Source organism: Falco biarmicus, chromosome 4 (genome assembly GCF_023638135.1).
Source record: "Falco biarmicus isolate bFalBia1 chromosome 4, bFalBia1.pri, whole genome shotgun sequence".
Taxonomy (NCBI): Eukaryota; Metazoa; Chordata; class Aves; order Falconiformes; family Falconidae; genus Falco; species Falco biarmicus.
Genome location: NC_079291.1, coordinates 104,896,749 through 104,920,713, shown reverse-complemented (window position 1 = coordinate 104,920,713; position 23,965 = coordinate 104,896,749). Strand labels below are relative to the sequence as shown.

At 43.0% G+C, this 23,965-nt stretch overlaps 1 protein-coding gene across 8 annotated transcripts in view; it reads left to right on the top strand.

Annotated features, from left to right (window-relative positions):
• Positions 1–20,625, top strand: part of USP4 (ubiquitin specific peptidase 4) — a 44,346-nt gene extending 23,721 nt beyond the window's left edge. For 3 of the 8 annotated variants that reach the window (XM_056334979.1, XM_056334980.1, XM_056334978.1), the window contains 11 exons: positions 1,889–1,972; positions 2,741–2,835; positions 13,834–14,025; positions 14,590–14,678; positions 15,615–15,830; positions 15,908–15,978; positions 16,568–16,683; positions 17,574–17,723; positions 18,424–18,527; positions 20,075–20,163; positions 20,286–20,625. In XM_056334979.1, the coding sequence (XP_056190954.1) occupies positions 1,889–1,972; positions 2,741–2,835; positions 13,834–14,025; positions 14,590–14,678; positions 15,615–15,830; positions 15,908–15,978; positions 16,568–16,683; positions 17,574–17,723; positions 18,424–18,527; positions 20,075–20,163; positions 20,286–20,387 (1,308 nt within the window). In that variant the 3' untranslated portion in view covers positions 20,388–20,625. The other 5 variants (XR_008821285.1, XR_008821284.1, XM_056334981.1 and 2 more) reach the window with 5 other exon arrangements.
• The last annotated feature ends 3,340 nt before the right edge of the window (positions 20,626–23,965 follow it).

Here is a 23,965-nt window from a genome sequence, read left to right as displayed (position 1 = left end):
GCCTATAGACTGAGGATAAATTCTACTTTAAAGAATCAATATTAACATAACTTCTGCTACCTGGAGCTCTTTTAGATGAGTTGTCCGTGTGCATGTTCTACATCCCACCTTCAGTCTCCCTGTGAGCAGTTCTTTGTATTTTGTGATGTCCCAGTTGGGAAGCCAGAGGTGTGCACCTCTACTCACCTGTGGTGTGTGATACAAGGAGGAATTGTCTCTCTGCCATGTGGGTTGTGCTAAGAGAAAGTGAAGTGTAAGCCTCTGATGGCCACAGGGGAATATGCAGATGAGTAGTATAACTGAGAAGATCCTGGTGAATATTGATACAGAACTCCTTTTAGGCAAGGCAGGTACGTTCTGAATAATTCTCCCTGAGTGTGTGCCTATCTATAACCTGCAGTGCCTTTGAATCCTCTAAAACACGTGGTGGTGTTTATTGATGGAGGAGGGACGCTAGGTTAAACAAAACTGGATGCATGTGGTCTGGTGCACCTGCATTGTTGCATCCATACTCGTTCCTGGTTGCAGAATGTCACTCAGCCATGTTAAAAACTCATAGATCTGTCTTCAGGGAAGTGTTCAGAGCACTAGAAGTGTAACCAGTGGATTGTCATATGTTTATCATCTGAGGTAGAGCATTCCCATGACTTACAAGATACTTCTGCTTAGGAGTGTGAAAGGTTTCTTGTGTCCCTCATACCTTTTGTAGCTTAATGTAAGTGGTGCATTGACTCAGGCCAGCAGCCAGGCACCCACTTAGGCTCTTGATCACTCCCCCTGCCCTCTTCCCAGCAGGAACGAGGAGAGGCTAGAAAGAACAAAAGCAAGAAAACCCATGGGTTGAGGTAAAGATGGCTTAATAGGGGAAGGAAAATAAGAGGGTGGGGACAATGGCACAGATGACACAAAGGAAATCACTTGCCACTTCCCACAAGCACACTGGTGCCCAGCCAGTGTCTGAGCAATAACCTTGGAAGCCAAACCCACCCTTTCTTTCTCTACCACAATTTTTATTGCTGAGCATCAGATTATATAGTATGGATTAGTCCTTTGGGTAGTCTAGCACAGCTGTCCTGGCTGGATCCCATTCCAACTTATTGCCTGCCCCTAGCCTACCTGCTAGGGGGGCACAGTGGGGACAAAGAGAAAGCCTTGATGCTGCACAAGCACTGGTCAGCAGTGACTGGATCATCAGTGTGGTATCCACACTGTTGTAGCCACAAATCCAAAATATGGCACCTTACAGGGTGCTCCATGAGGAAAGTGTCTCCCTCCCAGCCAGCCCTAGTGCAGTATAACGCATGGTATGTCCTGTTCTGGGTGAGCTCTGGGGATTTGTTTCCATTTGAGAGCATGTCCAGAACAGAACTCCTAAAAAAGTAACGTCCAGCCTGCATTGATGACATTGCCCGTCAAATGAAGACTGAAGTGGTCTGATCTGTGCAGTAGGGTCCATCCTCGTATGCAGTCCATGCACACCTTTCCCTTCCTGCCTGTCATGACTTCTGACTTGACCTCCAGAGACACTGGGGAGAATGGCTCCAGGATGTTTTTTATGAGATGAAGAAACAGACACAGCAGGTTGCTCAGGACATTAAAACTGCTGACTTTTTGGTTTTGGTGTTTTGGTTTTTTTTTTTTTTAATGGGTTTTACTACTGCTGAGCCTGATCAAAGCAGAACGCCGACTGTTTAAGGCTTTTTCATTCCCTCCATAATCCCTGTTTTATAAGGTGGAGCTGAGATCAAGAAGATCTTGAAGTGTGTGGCTATGACTTTAACTTCAGCAGAGCTTCTATAAATTAAAGGTTTTATTTCCATTTTCTTGCTCTCTGCCTTGCATGGGTTTATTTTGCCTGGTGTAAGCACGATGTTATCTTTGTTTCTAGTACCGGGTTGTGGTGCCGATGATGGGGGCCATCTCGGATCTGTGTGACTCACTCTCCAAACTCTCTGGTGTTCCTGCAGAAAATGTAAGGATAAATGCAGGCAGTAATTCTCATAAATATTTGTTCTTGAAACATTTTGGTGGCTTAGCTTTTAGATGGGTGATAAGCTGAACTTCATGAGATAGTGACAAAACCTTAACAAGTTTGAATGCTGTTCTTTGATTGTAAAATAAAAGGATGCATGAAGCGATCTGTGTTAATCTGATTACTACCATTGCAGTAGAGAGGCTTCAGAGAAGGGGCAAAAAGCCAACCCCTGCCCCCCAACATTTCTGATAGTGTAGCCTCTTAATATTGAGATAATGTTCAGTGTCTGTTTTGGGTCCACCTCTTCTTGGACATATTTTTAATAACAAAGGTGTCAGGTGAGCTTTTCCAGAGGGAATGGTTTTGTAGTTGGTGGGGTATTTTGAGGATTCCAATGTAGCACTTGAATTTACTTCAGTTAATTACAGATGTGAGTGATCCATGCCTGAAATCCTAGCCTGTTGCCACTTTGTTGGGATCTGTGCTGTTGTTTGCACCAGGCTGACTTGCAGCTGGTGGAATTGCACCTCCTCAGTACCTCTGTAAAATCAGTCTGTTATTTGCTTTGTTTTTCTGATCCATCTTAACAAATGCAGCTGACTAGCTCCTGGGTACTATTGTAGAAAACAGTGCTGTTGTTGGTGTGCTGACAATTCTGATGAAGAAAGAATAGGAATAAACTGTTGCTTGAATTTGAAGTTAGTTTGCCTAAATTTATATAAGCTTTTATTATAATCTCTTTGCAAATATCACTTGCTGTTCTAGATGGTGGTGACAGACGTGTATAATCATCGATTCCACAAAATCTTCCAAATGGATGAAGGTTTAAATCATATCATGCCAAAAGACGACATCTTTGTGTGAGTAAAGTGGGAAGATGCCGTGGTGCAAAGAATACTACAAAACATTTATTTTGATTTCAGGATATAAAACGGAATTCCGCTCCCCCCGCCCGCCCCCTTCCCATCCCCTGCCCCTGCCTTGCAACCTAAGCCTTCCTGTAGACCTTTTGCATGACTTGGTAGTAATGCAGCACTTCTTCTAGCAGCAGATCAGCATGTGCAGTGTTTAGTAGGTGTTAGGAAAACAGAAAAGAAGTCATGGCCCTGAGTAAGAATTAACTTTTTGTTTGGTATGTGTTCTGCAGTTTGGAACTTTCTACAAGCCTATTCCAGATATGATAATCTGTCGGGATTACAGTTATGCTTTCACTGGCATTTTTAAGGAAACTCAATCTTACTGTCTGTTCTTATGCATCAAATAAGCCAAAAGCCTTGGAGCTGTTAATAGGATAGCATGAAATCTAAGCTGTTGTATTCTGCCTTTTCAAAACCATCATAGTTGTTTTAGTGGCCAGCTAACCATGACTGGAGGTTGATAGTCTCTTGACTGGTGCTTACACTGTTGGTGTCTTAACTGTGGTTGTGAGGGACTTCAGTGCAGCTGAGGATTTGGTTGTGCTTGACATGCTATATATGTGTGTGGTAGGTGAGATGTCTCCAGTCTTCTGTAAAATCTGGTGAGGAGAGCAAAAGTCATGTTCCTTTATTGCTGCTGGAAAATGAAAAATACTGCACGTGCAGTGCAAAATGGACTTTGAGCCCCATATGAACCTGGGGCTTGTGAGGTCAAATCCAGTCCTTCATCACAAGTCCAGTCTTCCTCGTGTAAATATTCCAGTGCAAGGATGTTGCTTCTGTAAAATTGTTGTGCCGGTGTGAAATCCTGTACTAACATACTCTGGTGCGGTGTGTACCTTTCACTGAGTGGGGTGCTGTGACATACTGCTTGGTGCTAGTCTTGTCATGCCATCTGTCATGACCTCATGGCTGAGGTGCAATGTCTGAGTTTTGCTGAAAGTTCTTGTTGTCATGTTTTCTTCAGTTGCAGCTAAAGGTGTGGCCAGTTAAGATGCCTAGGAAGGACATTTGGCTTCTGTGAAATCTCTGTTGTGGGGGTATTGTAAAGTGTTAGATAGTAAGTAAGTCTGTCTCCAAAGCTAGTAAAACATTGGAAAAAACGAGAAGCATGCTATTATAACGGTAATTACAACCCCCCCTACTTTCCTACAGGCATATCCCTCCACAGCAAACAGCGATGTCTGAATTAAGGCTGCTCTGGGGTGGGGGTTGGTGTTAGCTGAACTGCAGCTCCACCTGTATTTTCCTTTGCAGTCACCACTTCCTTTCATGTGCAGGCACAACTGTGAATGAGGTGATGCTGTGACTCATAGTGAGTGAACTGACCTGGGTTAAAAATAACCCTCCAAGGACGAGGAGAGGTAGCAGGAGGAAGTTTTGCTAATCCTGTTCTTCCATGTGCCCTCTTAAGTTGTCTTCAGCACTGTGGGGTGAGAGCAAGCAGCTAGGCACCAGGGTGAGAATTAGAAGAAAGTTGCTCGTAGGAACTCCCTTTAGTGGGTGATGCTGCCAGGAAAAAGATATGTATAGTAATATTCTAACCTACAGCTAAACCCAGCGTTCTTTTATTGAAAGGGAAACTTGTCTCAAAAACGCAACAGAGAAACACTTGTTCATAAAGAGCAAAAATTAAACTTCTTAGTTAAGGGCAAATGCATTATTTTATTGTGAACATTCTGCTTACCTTGTCTGGTTATAAAAAGCCTGCTCTTAGGTGTGCTAAGATTTAATTGAATCATTCAAGAAATGGTAATAGTAGGGTGAAGGTTATTGCATTCCACACTTAAACTCTTTAATTTAATTTAAACTTTTAAATAGGTTTCCATCTATTTAAGGTCTTGTACTGTCAGTCCCTCCTTTCACATCCACTTCAGCAAATACATCAGCTTTCTGTTAAGATAGATACAAGGTGGGAACAGTCAGGGTGGGTCTTCAACTTGTGATTTCTGACCTGCAAGTTTGAGTGATTGTTATTTTTACCCTTTTGGTGTTACTTGCTTGTAGAGCCTGAGGTGAGCAGGCTGTGAGAGTATAGTGGCACTAGGAGAAACTTTGAAAATTGTCACAGAAAGGACTTGGTTGAATTTAAAATTAGCAGTGTTAGGTTTCTGGTTCATTGGGCCCTTGCAAACTGACGATGTAAAGGATATGCTGAAGGGTTTATGTGTTTGGGGTTTTTTTTGTTACTGCATGTGTTATGTGTTTTTTGGTATCTTTCCAAGAAATTATGATTTTTCTTTAGTTTTCCTTGCAGGAAATGTTTTCAATTTTTATTTAGCCTGTGGTCTGAGGAACCCTTGGAGATCTCTGTGAGTTAAAACTCTTATGTTGAAACTGGCTTGTATAAGTTTTTTTTCAGGCTTTCTAAATCTTAGTCTAAGATGGTGAGGATTGTCTGAGTTGCTTTTGGAGGAGTAATATTGTCTGTTTGGACTTGGTACATAGTTGCTAAAAAAGTGCATAACTTTAAAATTAGTGCAAATGTTTGTGTCCTGCTGGCTTCAAAACTTGTTTCCCACTGGGGAATGTACTTGCAGCCATGGAGGTGCATCCTCTGCCTTTTGCTTCTTGCAGAAAGGGTTTTTAACCCTGCTAGAGAGGGCTCCTGCACAGAACCCCACTCCAGAAGTTTTAGCTGTTGCACTGGCCCTTGTATGTTTTCCTTCAGTGGTGGGACACTTCTTGGGTTGCCTGCTTGCTTTTTTTGTCAAAAGCAAACGCTGCTCTGACTTGCATCTGCCACCACTACCCACCTTGGGGCTGCACCCAGGCACTGCCATGTGTGCTTTCTTTGCGGGCCTCTTCTCCAAAACCAGAGCAGGAACAGTCCTGTTCGCTCCTCGTGTTCTCTGGTTAACTTGTTCCTTCTAGCTTAACTGGAGTAGATAATGTTCCTGAAATTTCTTGCTTTTTGTTTTAGCATGAAAACATAGTTTGCGCTTATTCTCAGTGCTGGGCTGGCTGAGTAACACTCGGCATTCATTCTTGCGCCTTAGCTGGGTTGATGTAACTGGAATCAGAAGGTAACCTGGGCCAGGATATAGGATAGTGTTAAAATAACTGTTCTCTTGTCTGGCGTGGAGTGCCATGTTGCTCTGCACACAGCTGTCCTGGGGTACCTGTGGAAGCCTCTCAGGAGTAGGGCAGGGGTGGGTTAAACAGAAATTTCTCATATGTTCCTCAAGCTGTTACATTTCTAGTAGAAGTTACCAACTGTAAGGTGTCGGATCAGGCCTTGCTGCCTTCCTGAAGACGTTGCGTGATGTGTGGCTGAAGAATGTGGCATATGGTGGTTGTATGTTCAGATTGCTGCTGCTGGTAACCTCAGGAGTTTTTGATATCCCAGCAACTTGCTTATTTTCTTAGATTACAGGCAGATATCTCACTGTTTGTTAAATGGAGGAATAAAAAAACATCGGAAAAAATATCTTATGTCTTCCAAAATCTTCCACCTTTAAAGTACAAACTTGTTTCCACTTGAGACTAAAAATATGTAATTGAAATGATGTATAGTTGAGAAACGTTTTATTTCCCCAAAGACAGTGAAGGCTTGAGTGCCCACTGAAAAGCATTTTGTTCTTTTGATTTTAAATTAAGGTCAATTCTTTATTAAGTGACAGGAAAAGACTTGCTGTTTATGATTTGAGGGATGGCTCTGTATGGCTGCATAGTCCACAAAATGTTCAGTTTGGAAAAGATCCTCTTGTGCTGACTGGTGACGTAGTTGTGGCGTGTATCACTAGTTACACTGAGTAATGTGTATCTCTTCTGTTCCTGAAAGAAAACTGTCTTTGTATTGATTAATGAAGGGGAACAGCTGCCTTTTTATTAGAAAGTATAGCTGTGTAATGTTTTACAGTGACAGTATTTTCACCCCAAAATCACAATTTAAATAAATAACAACCTAAAAGAGATTAAATAAATCAGTGTGAACCCATCAGAATTTTATTTGCACACTAAGATGGGCTGATGATGTATCGATTTATTAGCAAGGAAGAAACCTTCTGGAAGCTGTTTGCCTACTATGTTTTGAAAACAGATTTTTTTTCTAAGGTTTGAATCATTTAATTGCCATATGTAGTAAGGCTAAAACATATCAGCTTCTATTCTAGGAGAACAAATTGCAGAAAATATTAAGTTTTTAGTAGCATTACTGATGTTACAAATCAAGTATTTTGTTGTTGTTTTTTTTTTAATTGAAATTGAAAACTGCAGCATTTCAGGTTATTGTGCTCACAGTGCAGCAAAGTTACGTGAGAGGCATGTCAGGTGGGAAAAACAGACTGGAGAGGGGTAAGGTAATCATGGCATTAACATGTAGGCGGGCTTGTTACCTGGTACACAGCACCCATTCTCACAATGAGTCAAGGTATTTCTATACCTTTATTCCAGTTTGTACAAGGTAGTGAGCTAGGTGCTGAGCCACAAATGCCTAACTCACTGATGGTCAAAACTTTGTACTATTTATACAGTTCAGAAAGCAAAGTTATCAGCCTTCATTGCTTACAAGTTACAGAATTCCTTCAATATGTAATACTGAATTTCCTGTTTATCAAGTAATTCTCTTGCTTCTGGTGTTAATTAGTTTGCATGCTCTGTCTCAACTTCTTTTTGGGTCTGGAAGGGTTTCTTGAGTCGGTAGTTGTGGTCTTCCCCTGCTGGCATTGCCTTTCCCCTGGTTGGTGCTGCTTGTGGTAGACTTCCAGTCAGCTCATTCATCTTGTGACGTACTTTACTCCTTTAAACAAAGAACTTGCTGGTGCTTAACGAAGCACTTAGCAGGACATGCAAAAGTGCTTATATCTTGAACTGACTATTAACAATTAATTTGCTCTAATTGTTTTAATGTTAACCTACTAATAGTACATTCAATTATTAATCATTTGCTATCAATGGTACCTTTTGCAGGGTGTGTTCTTAGGTACTAAATGTTAACCTAGATGGGTTTGAAGCTGACATATACTATGCAACTTGGGATATGACTGAGGACCATTATGTTAATAATTTGTATTTAAGTAAACATGTTATTCACTGTCTCATGTACTTGAACCATCCTAATTAATGTTTTATTGATCTCATCACTTTTACATACTGATCATCTGTTCCTGTTTTTCAGTAATGTCCAGTGGCAATACTTCCCCGTTGGCAAACTGTAATGTGTACATCTCATCACTTGTTTTAAGCAATTGAAGTTAGATGCAAAGTTTCTTTCACTGATGAGAAAATGAAATACAAAGAAGTAAGCAATTCAAAATAGAATTAAATTAGTACAGCATATTCAGAAATAGGTTTCTCAAGTGTATATTTCCCAAACTTGTATTTTAAAATTGCAGGCTGCTCAGTGGGTCCTGTTGATTTTTGAGGCATTTTCCTGAAGGAATTTGCTGCTTAATCTTTGAATTTGGGTGTGCTCACAGATCTTTTCTTTTGTTCCTTCCTGATAGCCACACACAGAATTGCAAGAGAAGCTGTGCTAAACCGAAGACAGTGCCCTTCCATGCCTCAAGCTAGTGTTAAATCATCTTTTTTAATGGTGTAGCAGTTTCCTCACCTGAAGAGTACTTCTCCCTTCCACTGACAGAAACAAACCAAAGTTGTGTTAGTAATCATCTGTGGTCCCTTGCTGGAGTCTGAGAATGCAAGGAATGAGTGTGTAATGATAGGGAAAGCTACAAAGTCTTCAGGCTCTGGTTTAGTGAGCAGCTGCCATCGAATTTTTCCTTTGTTTCTTGCTCTCCTTGTCCCCTTCTCAACAGGACTTTGCTCAGAGTCCAGCAGATCTTCGACCCGTGATCACCTGGGTGTCAGTCTTCTGTAACAGAAATCAGTTGTTTCAATGGTTCTGAAGCTTTAGGGTCTTGTAGTAATCTAAACTGGCAGTTCTTGCCTTTGTAGCATCACCTTAAGTTGCCTCAGGACTGAAAAACTGAAAATGGCCAGTCTCTTGCAATATTTCTCCATGTTTGCTTTGCTGAAAGTGGTAGCCAGGCCTGGGTCTGCATATGACAATACCCTGTTGGTTCAACAGGCTTCTGATTTTAGAATATTGTGCACTAGCCAGCTAGCAACAGGTCTCAATTCAGAATTCAAGGAAGAGCCTAATCTAATACTGTAGAAGATCTGGGCCACAGCAGGGACGTGATTTTAAAACAAACAAAAAAAGTCACTACTCTTGTACTGGTGTCTTGCTTTTGACACCAATGTCTGTTAAATCTCTGCTTTTAATTTAGGCCTCTATATTGGTTGGTTACTGAGTAGAATATAGATTTCCATGAAATGCTTCACTTGTAAATGTCACTGAGCAGGAACTCACGCTATGTTGCAGTAGGAGTAGCACAGCTGGAATGCGCTTTGTTGTTTTTTGTATTTGCTTGACAGAGGAGGCATGGTCTGCAAGCATTGTAGTCCCGGCTAGTATTGATGAATATTTGTGAAATATGTGATAGATGGGATGTATAGAATAATGAGCTTGCACGTTTTTTTAGGAGCTTTCAGTGGTCAGACAAGCTGTATTTTTTCCGGTTTTCGCCATAGGGATGTGAGGGAAGAGTCGTTCAGCCTTCTGTGGTTTTTGCAGGGCACTTTTGACACCTTGAGACGTGCACTGTGAATTTTCACATCCCACTAAAACGGTGGGAAGTGCTGAATCTTGCGGGGAGGGGAAGAATTGGACTCCATTTGGAATTTAAGCTGAATGGACAGTGATTTTTTTTTTGGGGAAAAAAAAATTAAAAATCTGGCCTGGATGGCTAAGATAGATTTGCCCTTTCAGCTGTTCAGTTTCTGGCTCATCAGTTCTTGTGGTGATTATTAAGATATTGAGGTATTAACGTTACTTGTTGTGCTCTCTGATAGTCAAACTTCAAAAAGAAGAAATGCAAATGTTACTGGGCTTCTTGATATTTAAGTGACTTTAACTGTCAGATGCATCCCAAAATGAACCTGGCACAAAAGGACAAAACTATGCATTTTCTTTTTCAGGTCAGCTGAAAGGGAAGGAGAATTTGGGGCTAGAATTGTCCAAGCCTATTCTGTCACAAGGCTTTGCACTCATCTCTTTCTCATCGTGACAGGCTTGGAAACGTAGGGTAGTTCTGATGCAAGATGCATTAGTATTTAGCCTCAGAGAAAAAGGTGAGACTCTTGCAGAAATAAAGGGGTTTGTTACAAGACCTGAAGCAAGATCACTGGCACAGTGTGTAGGGGCAGTGCAGCCAAAGAATGGTGGGAGTAACCTGCCTCTCACCACATTGTAAATGTTTCCTGGAGGCATGTTGTTCCTGCCAGAGGTCAGGGAGATCTGTGGCAAATGATCAGAACGTCAGTAATGTAAAGGTGGTCTGCAAATCAATTTGACAGTGGTTGTTCAGTGTTTGCTGAATGCTCTCATTCTCCAGGCTAAGCAGAGAACAGCATTCAGCACATAACCGAAACGCTTACTATTTCTTTTTCTTAGGTTCTGTGAAGTCCAGCCCCACTAGGACCTCCGGCTCCCGCTCCAATGTAACACCCACACATGCACCATGCTGGTGATATCACATCACCCAGGGATCCTGCTGGAGCTTGGGGCCGGCCTACAAGGGGTCAGGTAAGTACCACTTGAAAACAACCTCCGCAGCCCATTTCAAGGGTATCACTCTTAGTATTTCTTCTTAGTTCTTAAGGCCTAAGAAGAAAAATGTTTTAATGGATAAACTAGATACCCCTGTTCTCTTAGCCTGGCTAATGGGGCATATATTATAATAAGTATCATTTACATTGATAAAAGTTTCACAAATTGATTTGCAGGTCACCTTTAACCTATGAAAGTGTGCATATTTGAATAATTTAGTTTGCCATACATACCATGTTTGCTGCCTTCTCTTACAACATGCTGTGTGTTACTAGATGAGTTTGTGGTCTTGAAAAACCACGAGTGGCTGCAGAAATGTTAGGTTTGTTCACGTGATGGAGGCTACAAAAATTATTACAGTGAATTAGGTCAGCAAACCTGCTAGTCTAGTAGCTTTATGTGAAATGTTTGACATGTGTGAGATATTGTAGCAGACTGATCTAGGAAGTTTGTTCTCACTTGCTCAAATTATAGTTTTCTTATTGGAAATAAGGATTTTTATCCTTTCCAGAATGAGTTTCTGTGTTTCAGGGGTTTTTTTAGGCTTAGTAAAAAATACTGCTCGTTGATTTCCCTCATCCTTTTTAATCTTACTCCTCTGTAAGACTGGCAAAATCCTGTGACCAACTTGAACAGGGCAAACTACCTGTTGTGTGAAAGTTTATTTGCAGCTTCTTATCTCCTAGTTTACTTGTTTATATATGTTCTGGCATTATGGAAGAAAGAACAGATTAGGAGTATTTCCACTTCTTAGAAGAGATCAGAGTATGTGCAGCATTTTCACCCAGGTTTTTTCCAGTTCTCTGTTCATTCTTATTGTCAGCCTTTGAACCTATTGTAATCTCTCAGCGGTATCTCTGCGTTGGTGTGCAGTAGTAATCCTGTTCAGACAGATGTGTTTGTCAGCTTCTTCAGTGACATTTTTTTTTCTATCCTTCTCTGTTCTTTTACAAAATATACTTCTTTTCTTGGTTGTTGCTATAGGCTGACTTGTGATCCACATAGTGTTTTCCAGCTGGACTTTATATAGCGGCACTTGGGAGGGAATGTTTCAGTAATATACAACATGTATATTAGACTGGTGCTTAGCTCAGTATTTTTTGCTTTCAATGCCCTTTCACATCGCTTTGCCTTGTCTTCCTGTAGTTTTTCGTGCTCCTTGTGCTCCTTGTGTGCTTGCTTGACTTCAGTTTGCAAGGGAATGAAAGTTACCTACTTCACTGCTCGCTGCCTCCTTTCTGAATTATAACCACAGCTCTGAAGACTTCATAATGCTGATGAAGACTAGTCAAATCCTGCCCTATTGCTTAGTAGTTTTCAGATGCTTTTCAGAGTTGTTATGAATTATAGAGGCAACCAGGCAATATACAGTGTGGTAGCAGCTGAGCTAATGACTCTGACTTCTAAAACCATGTCGTATAGTGTGGTGTAGCGTCATCTTTATGTTCTACTATTTCAATTAAGTTGTAAGATACAGAATTACAGTGTATTTCTAGTAATTCCCAGTATCAGCTCTACAGCCTTCCTTAAATTATAGATAAAGTATTATATCTTAGATTATTTTTTTTTTAGAAAGGATGTCTGTTGCTCAAGAGATTCAGAAAATGACAGATCCTGATTCTGATAAGTCTGCCTCTAATAAGAGTATGTGGAAGCTGTTCTGAGGTGGAGTGGGTAGAAGGACACTTGAGTAACCAAACTTGTTACGTTGCAGTGAGATGGTCTTTTGCAAAGTGTTACAGGGGTACAGCATGCTGGCTGTTTGTGATGGGTGACATCTGTATATGGGTAATACTTAAGTGGGTTTTTTCTGTTCCGTCACATGGGTTGGGCTTCATTCAGGTGCATGAGGGTGAGTATAAATGGGGCCTGCATTAACTGCTGCTTGCAGAGCACAGTGTAGGCAGTGTGAGAGGCAGTCATGAGAATGTTGAGGAACATGTGTATGTTGTGTACTGATCTGTTTTATAGAGTTGAGCTTAAGGACTGGAGACAAGCATAGGACCTGGAGTTAGTTGTAGATGATATTCTGGGACGGAGTATGTTTTTTTGTTACTGAAACAGTGCTAAGTAAAATAATTCACCTTTTGGTGGCGCTCTTTCTCAGGAAATATTAGGTGTGAACTGTATCCGGTGCTGGTGTCCAGCTGAATGGCATTGACAGCCTAGAAAACCTCAACTGCCACTTGCATTGGACTGTCCTATGCTGATGCTGATCTCTAATGCGCTTGGTGGTCTGGGCTGGGACTCTGGAAGGATATTTTTCTTTATGTACTTTTCTGACTTGGTGCAAGCCCCAAGCTGGGATTCCTTTTTGTTTAAGTAGGATGGAGCAGAACTACTGAAATTTGTTCTCCTCCCTGCTCTACAAGAGCATTTTGAACACAGGAATAGAAAAATCTTTCTTGACCCTTAAGAGAAGGGAAGCGTCTTGTCTAATGTAAGAGAGCTGTGAAGAGTTGGTACATTCAGATATGTGATTGTGTTCTTGGTCATTTTGCATAGCGACATCATTCATGAAATCTTTCTTTCTTTTTCAGTTTTAAGATCAGTCTGGACAGGTGACTCACCAAATTTAAGAACAGTGTGGCTTGGCATTCCTGAAAATGAATCTTTTGTAATGAATAGTCCTGAAGTGAACAGTGTGATAGTGTTGGACCACGTGGTTTCTTGTGACTGTGATATCTGCAAATACCTCATTTGCTGTTTCACCCAGTAGCACAAGCTGTTTCTTGGTCTCCTCACTGTTCTCCAGAGCTGTTTGTTTTCTTTCAGAATGTTTTTCTCCTGTGTGTTTACTGTCCTTAGATTTTTCTGTGAAATTTCCTGTGTTGTTTCCAAACTCCTGGTTTTCTGAAATGTTGGCAGCTCAGTGATGTGAGCTCAGGCCATTATCTGTACGAGAGGCTGTGAGAATGCACAACCCAAGGTATCAAGAGGGTTTCTTTCTCCAGAGGAAACAAATTCTGTCCAAGGGATTTAAAATTGCATTTAGTATTTCTCACTGATGCCATGATCTGGTTGAAGCAGCATGTTGTTGTCAGGGTAATGTCTTGAGAGGTGAGTGGCAGTAGGGATGTGAATTAGGAATAAAGACAGAGGGAAGGTGGCAGTTGAGTTGTTGGTGGTTATGTATACTGTGTCATTGTAAGCCATGGGAAAAGTTCAGGAAAACTGCTCTGTAGCATGAAGACAGAGTACAACCCTTTCTGTCCTTCTCAGGAGGACCTGGTGGAGAGACTTGTTGGACTGAGTTCATATTGGTTCTACCTGTTGTGCTTCTTGGCAGTGGAAATAACCCATAGAAATACCTGTCTCTCAAACAGGTATGAAGTTTGCAAGCCAAGTGAGGATGGCTCGGAGTGTGTTACTCTCTCTGTTTACTTTCGGGAAAAGACAATGAGGCAATCCAGCAATACTTCAGGGACCGTACTCTTTGGTCAGCCACTATTAATATCTGTGCTGAAACACAAACTCACTGTGGACCACTTGTACAGTGTGGTTTTGGAGCAGATCAGGTAAGTCATGTCTTTTGAATCCCATGTAAAGTTCTAGTGGTTGCCTGTCCAATTACACTGTAATAGGATTACTGCATCTTTGTTAACAGGAAGAATTTTCCTTGATTTTTAAATTTGTATGTGGCTTGTAAACCAGGATTTGCATTGCGTTAGTGTCTGGAGGCCCCAGGGACATTTCAAGGCCCTGGGTTTTTTCGGCTCTCTGAAAGCAGGCTGTGAGATAATACTGGTGGTAGTCACAAGGGAAACTACCTACTTTGTGTGGCAAAATGGGTCAGGAGCAGAACTCAGGCCATGGGCTTTCAGAAGGGACCACTGTAACTTATATTTGCCTTTTCCATCTACCGCCAGTAAAACTTGGAACAAGCAGCGAGAACAGAGACTTACTGAATTGTTTTGGTTTGACTCATTCTGAGAGTTCTTGGCCTGTAAATGGTACGATGGAGGATGGGTCCAGTTTGCTGAGGGGGATTGGACAGCAAAAACTGATGATGGAGAGGGGTGCTGTTATTCTGATGTACAGCTTCAGTATGATTGTGTGATAAACATATTCACTCTCTTTAGCCGCTACGTGAAACCCCCTTTGGCAGAAGAATACTCTACAACCTGCCCGGACAAAGGAACCTGCAATGGCTCCAATGGTGTGGTTGAAGGTACGGTTGTTTCAAAATTGCCTGGAAGCTTTCTAGCTCTTAAAGCTTTTTATTAGCATTTGGCTTAAGCTCTAGCAGGTTGGGTTTTTTCACAGTGATTAAACCATGCTGTTGCGTAATTTCTGCATGGTGTGGTGAGGACTCTAGACCATTTTCCTTCCAAGGGAGATCAGATGTGCGTAAGCAGCAGTGGGAGAACAAGGTGTGGTGTGCATTCATCTTGACCAATGTTAGGGAAGTCCCTATTAGGTGTTCCTCCTTCCTCCCCAGGCAACTCCTTTACTAATACACTTCTTGGTGATGAAAACTGGCCTGTTAGGTGACAAAGACAGGTTCTGGAGAAATAAAGTGGAAATGGACATATTCATGGACCTAGAATCATGAGGTCTCATTCCTAGGGTAGATGCTTACAAGGAAGGTTTTAACACTGATGGCAAATGCAGTTTCTCTTTCCTCTTTGAAAGCACTCAGTTGTGCTGCTGTGAGAGTAACAACTGGAACAAGTTAAATAGGACATTTTAAATGGGCGAAAAAGTCCACCCATTTTTGCCAAAGAATGGAAATAACTTTCCTGGAGACTTACATACTCTGTTCTGTAAGAGACCCAGCGGCAACCGTGCTGATTCTTTCTTGGGCTGTTTATTAGGGTGTGCTAGCAGAAGGTATGATCATTAACCTATTGTGAACCGAGCACTCTCAATCATGTCTGATACTAAGATAACTCGGCACATCACCTGGCATCTGATAAAGGAAAAAATACAACTTCAGATGCAGTTGTTAGCAAGCACAGATTTCTTTTTCTGTGTGTCTTTTAATTGCTTTCTGAGTAATTAGTGTGTGTCGTAACAGGCTCATGCAAACAGCTGTCTGTGTGAGGTGTCAGTCTAAAGTTTCAGTGAAGCTCTTCAATGTTGTGCTTGTTTTAAATTTTGCCAGGTGACATTGAAGAGATGGAACATCAGGACAGTGGACAGGAAGGCAAGGAAAAGCTGGCAGAAGTTGATCCCTGCCACTGTGAGGGCTATATGCAGGTGGACTCAGCAAGAGACCTGCAGCCTTGCAAGAAGCAGCATTTCACTTTTAGCCTCGTGAATTCCTCTGGGACCTCCGAGATAAATTCAATTGTAGAAGGAAAAATCTTAAAATTGAATGGTAATTACTGTTTTTCTGTCTTCTTTTTTCTTCCTTCTCCTTACACCTTTGCAATAAATGTTTCTTCTTTCTTGTAGCTTTTTCTGCCCTTGCTATTGACTGGGATTCTGATACACGGAGGCTACTTTTTGATGAACAGGAGGCACAGGTTGTAGTATGCTCTTTTCATAAATAGTCTTTATGTAGGCTTGCATAGTGCTTAAAAGATGACAGTAAATGGTGAAATGTAGCAGAGCTCCCTTGATAAAAATTGAGTCACCAGCATGAGATATGTTTACTTAAAATCTTGTAGTGATAAGGTCTATAGATCTGGAATTTCTGTTGTTTCCAGTGTGTTCTGAAAAGCAGACATTTTAATTTCAGGGCTAAGTACTCTAGTTCTAAGTCCACTCAACAAGCAAAGCAAACAAATCCCCAAAACTTGGAAGAAACCTGAAAGCAAATTTATAGAGCATAATAGAAAGCTCAGTATACTTTTTGTGAGTTCTGCTGGATCAGGTATTGTAACAGAATAACCTGTTGTTACTCTTGGAAAAAAAACTCAAACCCCACAAACTTTGAAGTAAGGACATACGCTTTCTCTTACGGACTGTTCATAACACAAGGAAGGAGTGGCTGGAAACTTCGTTGTGTGGGTCAGAAACAGGCAGCATTGTGAAGGTGACCATCTTCCTTTTTGCGATGTTAAGGATTAAAGATTATGTGGAATTGAATAAAGCACACATCTCTTTCACTAGGCATTTGAAAAGCATGGAAGTATGCTACAGCCACAGAAGAAGAAGGCTGTGGTAGCCCTCAGAGACTGCATAGAGCTCTTCACTACTATGGAAACGCTTGGTGAACACGACCCGTGGTAAGAGCCTCTGTCTGCCTCCTATGTTGATTGTGAAATGCTAATAACTATTTGAGTTCACACTGTTTGTCGTGGGATTCTGATAATTTCCTGGGACTATCCTTTTGTCTTTATCTGTGAGAAGTCTCATCAGTTCTGTGTCAAGTCATTGACTCAATAGGCTGCGCATGTAGGTTAAAAAAAACGTATTAGTTTCCTGCCTTTATTTTAAAAATAGCCTGATCTTTGGAAGCTACATGCCCACTGGCACTATTTTTGATTCTCCAGCATACATCTGTCAGAGGAAGCAGTTGCAGTAGTAAAAGAGCAAAAGCATGTGGCTACCTTAGGGTTTAATCCTGTATTATTTCTAGCTCGAACTGGTCCTAACCCACTGCTAACTCTACCAAAAATCCCTAGTCCAGAGAGGCTAGGTACGGCAGATACTAAGTGACCAAGGTGTGATTGCTGTGTGTGCAGAAGATTTTTGGAGGTTGTTTGCTCGCTGTGTAAGAAAATAACTTACAGTGTAGTAGGTGATTGTTGGTTATTAATTTCCAGTTACATGCTATAGATGTATTTGCAACTGTTACCTGTTTGAGCTGCATTAGGAGATAATAAAGAAGTAATGGGCCCTTCAAATCTTTTTTTTTTTAATTTACAAAAGAAAAAATAATCTTTGTACAATGCTCAGTTAACACACTTGCCATAGGACATTTTGCCTATGAGTAAAAGCAAGTTGCAGTTTGGAAACCTCTGAGGAAGTGTGTTCACCTACGTATTCCACAGCCAAAAAAGCCTTCTGTAAGGCAGGGACTATACTGCACTATTGAGGCACCTTTTAATGGAAGGCCAAAAGCTTCTCTTTTTAACATAATCATTCATTTCCTTGTTTGTTACTCTTTTCCCAGGTACTGCCCTAACTGTAAGAAACATCAACAGGCCACAAAGAAGTTTGACTTGTGGTCTTTGCCAAGGATTTTGGTAGTACATTTAAAACGATTCTCATACAGCAGATACTGGAGGGATAAACTTGACACTGTTGTGGAATTCCCCATCAGGTAGGATTCTTCCCTCACACTAGGAGGAGCTTGAAGAAGCTGGTCAAGAGAAATCTACTTCTGATGTTACTGTTGGGTGGGCTTGTTATTAAAACTGTAACTGGAACACCTCTGTCTTCTGGATTTGAACTGCAAGACAACAGGCATGAGTTGGCGTTTGTTGGGGTTTTTTTGGGGTTTTTTTTGCTAATCTTAGTAAACTCTACACATCTCAAAGAACACTAGTTACTAGGAGGTACTGTGTCTTGTGAAATTAGGTTAAAGCCATGTGATTCTGCTGAACCAAAAGAATCCTCTAGAGAGGATTAAGCAAATTTGTTGGGCAGAACTGCACTTATGTAGTACTGAGGATTGCACAAGTACAGGATGAAAGCCTGTCGCATTCCTCTGCTTCTGCTTGTCAGCATCCTGTTGCAGGATGAAGCATATTCCTTACTACTCCTGTTTCACTTTTCATGCCTACACAGGGACGCTCTGAACTGTCTTTTATTCACCACCTCCCTCTAAATCTTTTGGCAGGGCCTGATGTGTTTACCAGGACCTACCCGGTGTGGGAGGGGTAACATGTCGGGCCATTGAGCAGCAGAGTGCAGCACTTCTGCATGCAGGCAGCACTGGTGCAGAACTTCACTGGTGTCATGCATCACTTTTTAGAAAGTACTGGTTACTGGTGTACTGATACTTTTGGTTTTCCTTCCAGGGGTTTAAACATGTCTGAGTTTGTCTGCGACCCAAGAGCAGGCTCATATGTTTATGACCTCATTGCAGTTTCCAATCACTATGGTGCCATGGGAGTAGGCCACTGTGAGTAACTGCTTCCATGTCCTTTGTGTGCAAGGAAATACAGGCGGAGGGGTCATGGGAGGGCTTTGTGTGTTGGAGACCTGCAGCAGCCCTCACCAAGCGTGTCTAGTCCAAAACTTACCTGTGCTCTGTGTGCAGGTGAATATAATCTTGGAAGGTAAAGTCCTTCCTAATTAGGATTTGCAGAGCAGCTAGCCAGTCTGTGTAGTTTGCAGCTGCCCGAGGTCTGTGGGACCTTGATTATTAGTTATTAGAGTGTGTGGTGGTGTTCCATAGTTTGAGTGGAGTCAAGATTTTTCAATGACAAACATGAAATTGTGGAAAGGAGCTTCTTACTGAAGAGTGTCTTCAGCGTAAGCTGTCAGTTTAACTCCAAGACTCAGCTTCTTGCCCTGCCCCGTGCCAGAGGGCAGCTGGTTGGTGTGGGTGTAACATCACAGCTGCAGAGCAGGGATTGCCAGCGGTTGAGCCAGCCAAGCAGGAGCTTGCTGAGTTCCCTCAGTGTTGGTGAGACAAGGTCTGAGCAGCAGTCACCCATTGGCCAGGAAGGCAGAGCAGAGGGCATAGCTTGTCATGAAGCTGGGTCTGATGCCTTTCTGCCTTTCCTACCCTGAATTCTGTTTGCTGCAACACCAATTTAAAGCACTTTTTTTTTTTCTCTTTCATTTTCCTGTGTTCCATCTTTTTCTAAAACAAGCCACAAACAAACATGTAGTTCTTGGGATCTCTTTGTTGCACAGCTGGTACTAGCTTGCAGTAGAATGTCTCCATTCTATGTTTCCATTGGCAAAGGTTCACGTGGCAGGGAAAATGTCATGCCATCAGGAGAAAAAAAAAACCTCCTTTGTTATTTATGACAAGTCTGAATTTTCTGTCACTGATCTTGTTGCGGCATAGATGAAATGCATCTGTAGTGGAGTTCCCTGTATCAGGTGTCTGTGCAGGTCCATGCTGTAGGTGACACTTTTAAAACCACCTGGAAGTGGTTTACTACATGGATGAACTCCCATTTGGCAATATATGTGCTTAACTCGTAGTGTATGTCACCATAGGGTAGCAGTGGCTGAAGGGGGGTATATTTTGAGATTGGAGATCATAGTCAAACAGATGTCTTGGTTGGAAGGGACTTTGCAGGACTCTAGTCCAACTTCCTTTTTGAGCAAGGACTCTTGCAAGCACTAGATCAGATCTGTCATCATCAGAAAACTTCTTTCATGTGAAAATGCAGAGTCTTAAACTGTGCGTTTGGGAAAGCTCTGGCTCAAGGGAGGTGAACAAAACACTGTAATCTTTCTCCCAAGGTTCTTTGCCCTACATCTCAGCTATCAGGGGTGAGTCTGGTATGTGTTCTAGACTAGCTGGACCCAGCTAGTGTGTTCTAGAAGATGAGTATGTTGGTGAAGCAGGTTTGGGGTAGTTAAGACTAGCTCTTGGCCTCCCGTGCACGCTCAGTTTGCATTTGGAGTGTCGCTAGTGCAGCACAGCTGGAGTGGCATTACCTGCTGTTCTTCCCTGGAGTACTGAGCTGCAGTTTCTTCTCCTGACAGACACCGCCTACGCAAAGAACAAAGTGGATGGCAAGTGGTACTACTTTGATGACAGCAGTGTATTGTTGGCTTCAGAAGACCAAATAGTGGTGAGTATTTGGCCTGAGGCTAATCTAAGTTTGTGGTAAAAGTGTGGTTCCCTGCTTTGGGCATTACATTCCCAGCCAAGCTGTGTGGATTGTTTCAGATGGTTTTCTTCTTTGTTTGGTAGACAAAAGCTGCGTATGTGCTGTTTTATCAGCGCCGGAATAGTGAGGAACACACTGCCCCATCTCCTCCCCAAGAAGAGTGTGACGGCATGGATACCAACTAAACATCACCTCCAGCACTTGGCCACCATGTTAGCGGTTGCTCTTCTAAAGCCATGCCTGAGGCGTCTGAAAATTTTTCTTCCTTCTGTAGGAGTCAAGCAGAAAATCTAGCACTGAAAGTTTCAGTGCTGGGGGTTGCAGAATAGCACTGGAGAGCCAGGAGTAGGTGCTGACACCTGGGTATTTAGAGGCCAAAAATAATATATATTGGAGCTTCAATAAAGTTCTTTATAAAATCTGGCTGAGCTGTGTGGCTAGAGGCAGGGGTCGGGGCTGAGCTGGGCTGGGGCTGTTGTTCTTGGGCTGAGGGTTGTAGCTGGGGTCAGGAGAGCGTACAGCCTGAGCTGGAGGCCACGTCACAGCTGAGCCTTGCAGGGACCTGTGGAGGAATATGGTGGGTACAGTTCTGTGAATCGGTGTGGGGGCCTCCTGCCAGCTCTCTGGTGTTGCTGCCTGTGTCAGGGAGGCTTGTTGCACATTTCTGGAAGCTCAGTTCAAATCTCTGTGTGTCTAGCCTGGCTGTTGCAGTCTCTGCCATCATACCTTGGTCCCCTTGCTAAGCAGCAAACATTTCTCATGTCCTTTCACTAAATGCATTTGAGGCTCTTCTGGGTGGTTTTGACTCCGCCTTTTTCATGTGAGCACTGAATCCTGTAATGTAGGAAGCTTTGCTGGAAGTGAACCGTACCCGTCTACAGTATGGCGTATGTGCAGGCTGATCTGCGCAGCGATGCAGGATACAGCTGTTCTGGCTCTGGCTCCCGTTCTTCCACAGAGAAAATACCATCCATAAAGTATTATGGAAAATATGGAAAATACCATCCCTAAGGTGATTTCTTGTCCTCTCCATCCATCTCCTACACCCTCACTTCCAGGCTGCTCTGTAAGCACTTTTCTGCCTCCACCATTTATCCTATGGTTTGTACAGTGGCAGCATTTTTATTTCTTTTTGCTCATTTATGTGACTCCTTAGAGCTTTTTCTCCAGTGAAGCTCAGCGCTGTGTCCCCATTGCTGTCACCTCTAAGGATGACAGCCCAATGCAATGGATTGTGTGAATTTTCATCCTTTTCTCTTACAACTTTTGGGTTTTTTGGACATGTTCTTGCAGCCTTTCTCCTCCTCCCTTGAGCACTGCCCTGTAGATCCCCCACCCCATCAATCTTCTGTGAGGCTGCAGGTGTGACGGTCCTGTTTGAGGTCTCTTCGCCTTAGCTGTTCAATAGTTCTGCTTCCTCCTTTTGGTGCAACTGACAAATGCTCTTCCCTCTGTCCTCTTTTACTGTCTGTGTAAGCTGGACTTTAGTCCTCCAATTTTCTTGAGTGAGGACTCCTGTGGGCACTAGATCAGGTCAGCCCTCAGTGGAAAACCGGTCTTCCGTGTGAAAAATAAGAAAAAATCTAGAGCCTTAGTCTATGCTTTTTAGGGAAAGATCTAGCTCAAGGTGGTGAACCAAACAGGAGGGGTTTTCAGACCAAAAAGCTAAGACAAGCTACTGCGTTTTTTTCCCCCCAAAATGCGTGCTTGCAGCCCCTTGGTCTTCTGTGCACAGTCCCTGTGGCTTCATTGCTGGCCAGTCATCCACTGACCTCCAAATATGCCAGTTCAGCTCCTCCGCAGCTCTTGGCCACAAGCCCCAGAGGAAACTGTTGTGTGCCCGTCCCTGCACTTCTGCTGTGCTGCAGCTGAGCAAAAGCCCGGCCAGCGACTTGATCGCTTCTGCTCTGGGCAGTGGGAAGGGAGGATGGCACCGTGCAGCCCCTTAGCCAGGGCATGGGAAAGGCGATAGAGAGGATTAGAGAGGGCTGCCTCTAGCTGGCACAGTAGTGCTGTGATCCTCTGCTGCAGAGTTTTGCTTTTAAAGCATTGAAATTTGAATTTTGAGGTCAGAATTGCTTATTTGCTTCTGCTGTGCTGGTTTTGGGGCTGTTTGGGATTTTTACAACTCTTAATACTGTATTTCTGTTTTTTCCCTCATTACTGAGGGGAGCATCCAAAAAGCATTTTTTAAGCTGTAGCACTGCACTGAATTACTCTGATCAGCATTTTTATTTTTTTTGTTCATTTTTACCTTGAAAGAAAATCATGTGGGCATTCCAAAATAGGGACAAGAGGAAGGAGAGGGGAGCAAAAGACCTTTTAAAAAGAAAATCAATCTGAAATACCCTTTGTTCTCCTCCTCGCCTCCCCACCCGTGCTGACACTGAGAAACACATCAGTGGGGCTAAATCTCCGATGCTCAGATGCTGAACAGACTGTTGTACTGCAGAAAAAGTGGCCCAGCTCTTACTTTCTCTGCCTCTGAGCTGATGGGCTTCGGCTGGTGTGTGTGTGCTGTAATACAGAGCTGTTTTTTAGACTAGCACTTTGTAAGTGGCTGGCTCTATTGTACAAACAGGAAAATTAAAGTGTGGTTTGCACTGAAACTGGGTTTTGTTGTGTTTTCGGCTTTTGTTTTATGACCTGAGGCTGCTGATGGCGGGATACCTGGTGCTCCAGGAGTCTCTCCCTGCTCTGCCAGTGGGGATTTGGGAGAAAAGCAGCTGTTGCCTGCACCATGCTCTGCTTCGGAGAGTTTGTGCTCCCTCCAGGGTTGCCTTTTCTCACCTGGGGCACTGGTACCTGGTGCTGTAGCAAAGCCTGTCCTTGCCTTTCTGTGGCACTGGGCAGAGACAGCTGTGGCTTCCTCATTCCTCTTCCCCAGTGGATCAGGGGTGGTCCTGGCTGCCTTCTGTCAGTTTTTTCCAGGGGTATCCGGGCTGCCTGTGGCTGTACCACTGAGATAGTTGTCCTGTGGTCACTGCAATTTCCTCCTCAAGGCAACCTGAGCACATATACGAGACCAGGCTGGAAAAGTTAAGGCTGAGGCAGTTAAGCGCAAGAGGCTTGTGTGCATTTGGCGTTGGTGTGTGCACAGGGAGTCTGGGGGATTGTCAAAATCTTGCAGGTCAAGGCGGGCTGTGAAGCCCCAGTAAGAAGGTTTGAAGCCTTCATGTTGCAATAATAGCAGAGGGGCCTGATCTTAGCTGGAGCCTCAGAGAGGGTTAGAGGAGCCTTAATGTAGATCAGCAGGGGGTGAGCTTCGCTATGAAATGCTGACCTCCAAAGCCTGGCATGAAACATCGCAGGCAGAAGGGAAAGCAAAGTGGCAGCTTTCTTATGGGGAGGTGTTTGGGTATTCCCATCAGCGTGTGGGCTTGCAGGAAGGGCTTATGCAAGAACTCCAAGGGTAAGAAGCGAAACTCCCCACTGCACAAGGCAGGGGAAAATGACCTGAAACACAAGCTGTGTCAGTGAAGCACCGTTAATAGCCTTCAGGAAAGAGGTCTCTGAGGCAGACAAGAACATCTCTGAGCTAAGGCTCCTGTTCAGAGGGGAGATGATTTTGGTAAGAACAGAAAACAGGCTGCGTCTCAGTCCTGGCTCAGCTCCTGCTTTGAAGAGGGTGTGCAATTTCACCCCAAGAAAAAGGGTCCAGAATAAAGAAAACAACAGCCACAAAGTGTGGAAGAGCTTCTGTTTAAGAAGCGTTTCCCCAGGTTAGGACTCTGCTCCCTGGGGAAGACATCTGAGGAGCTCC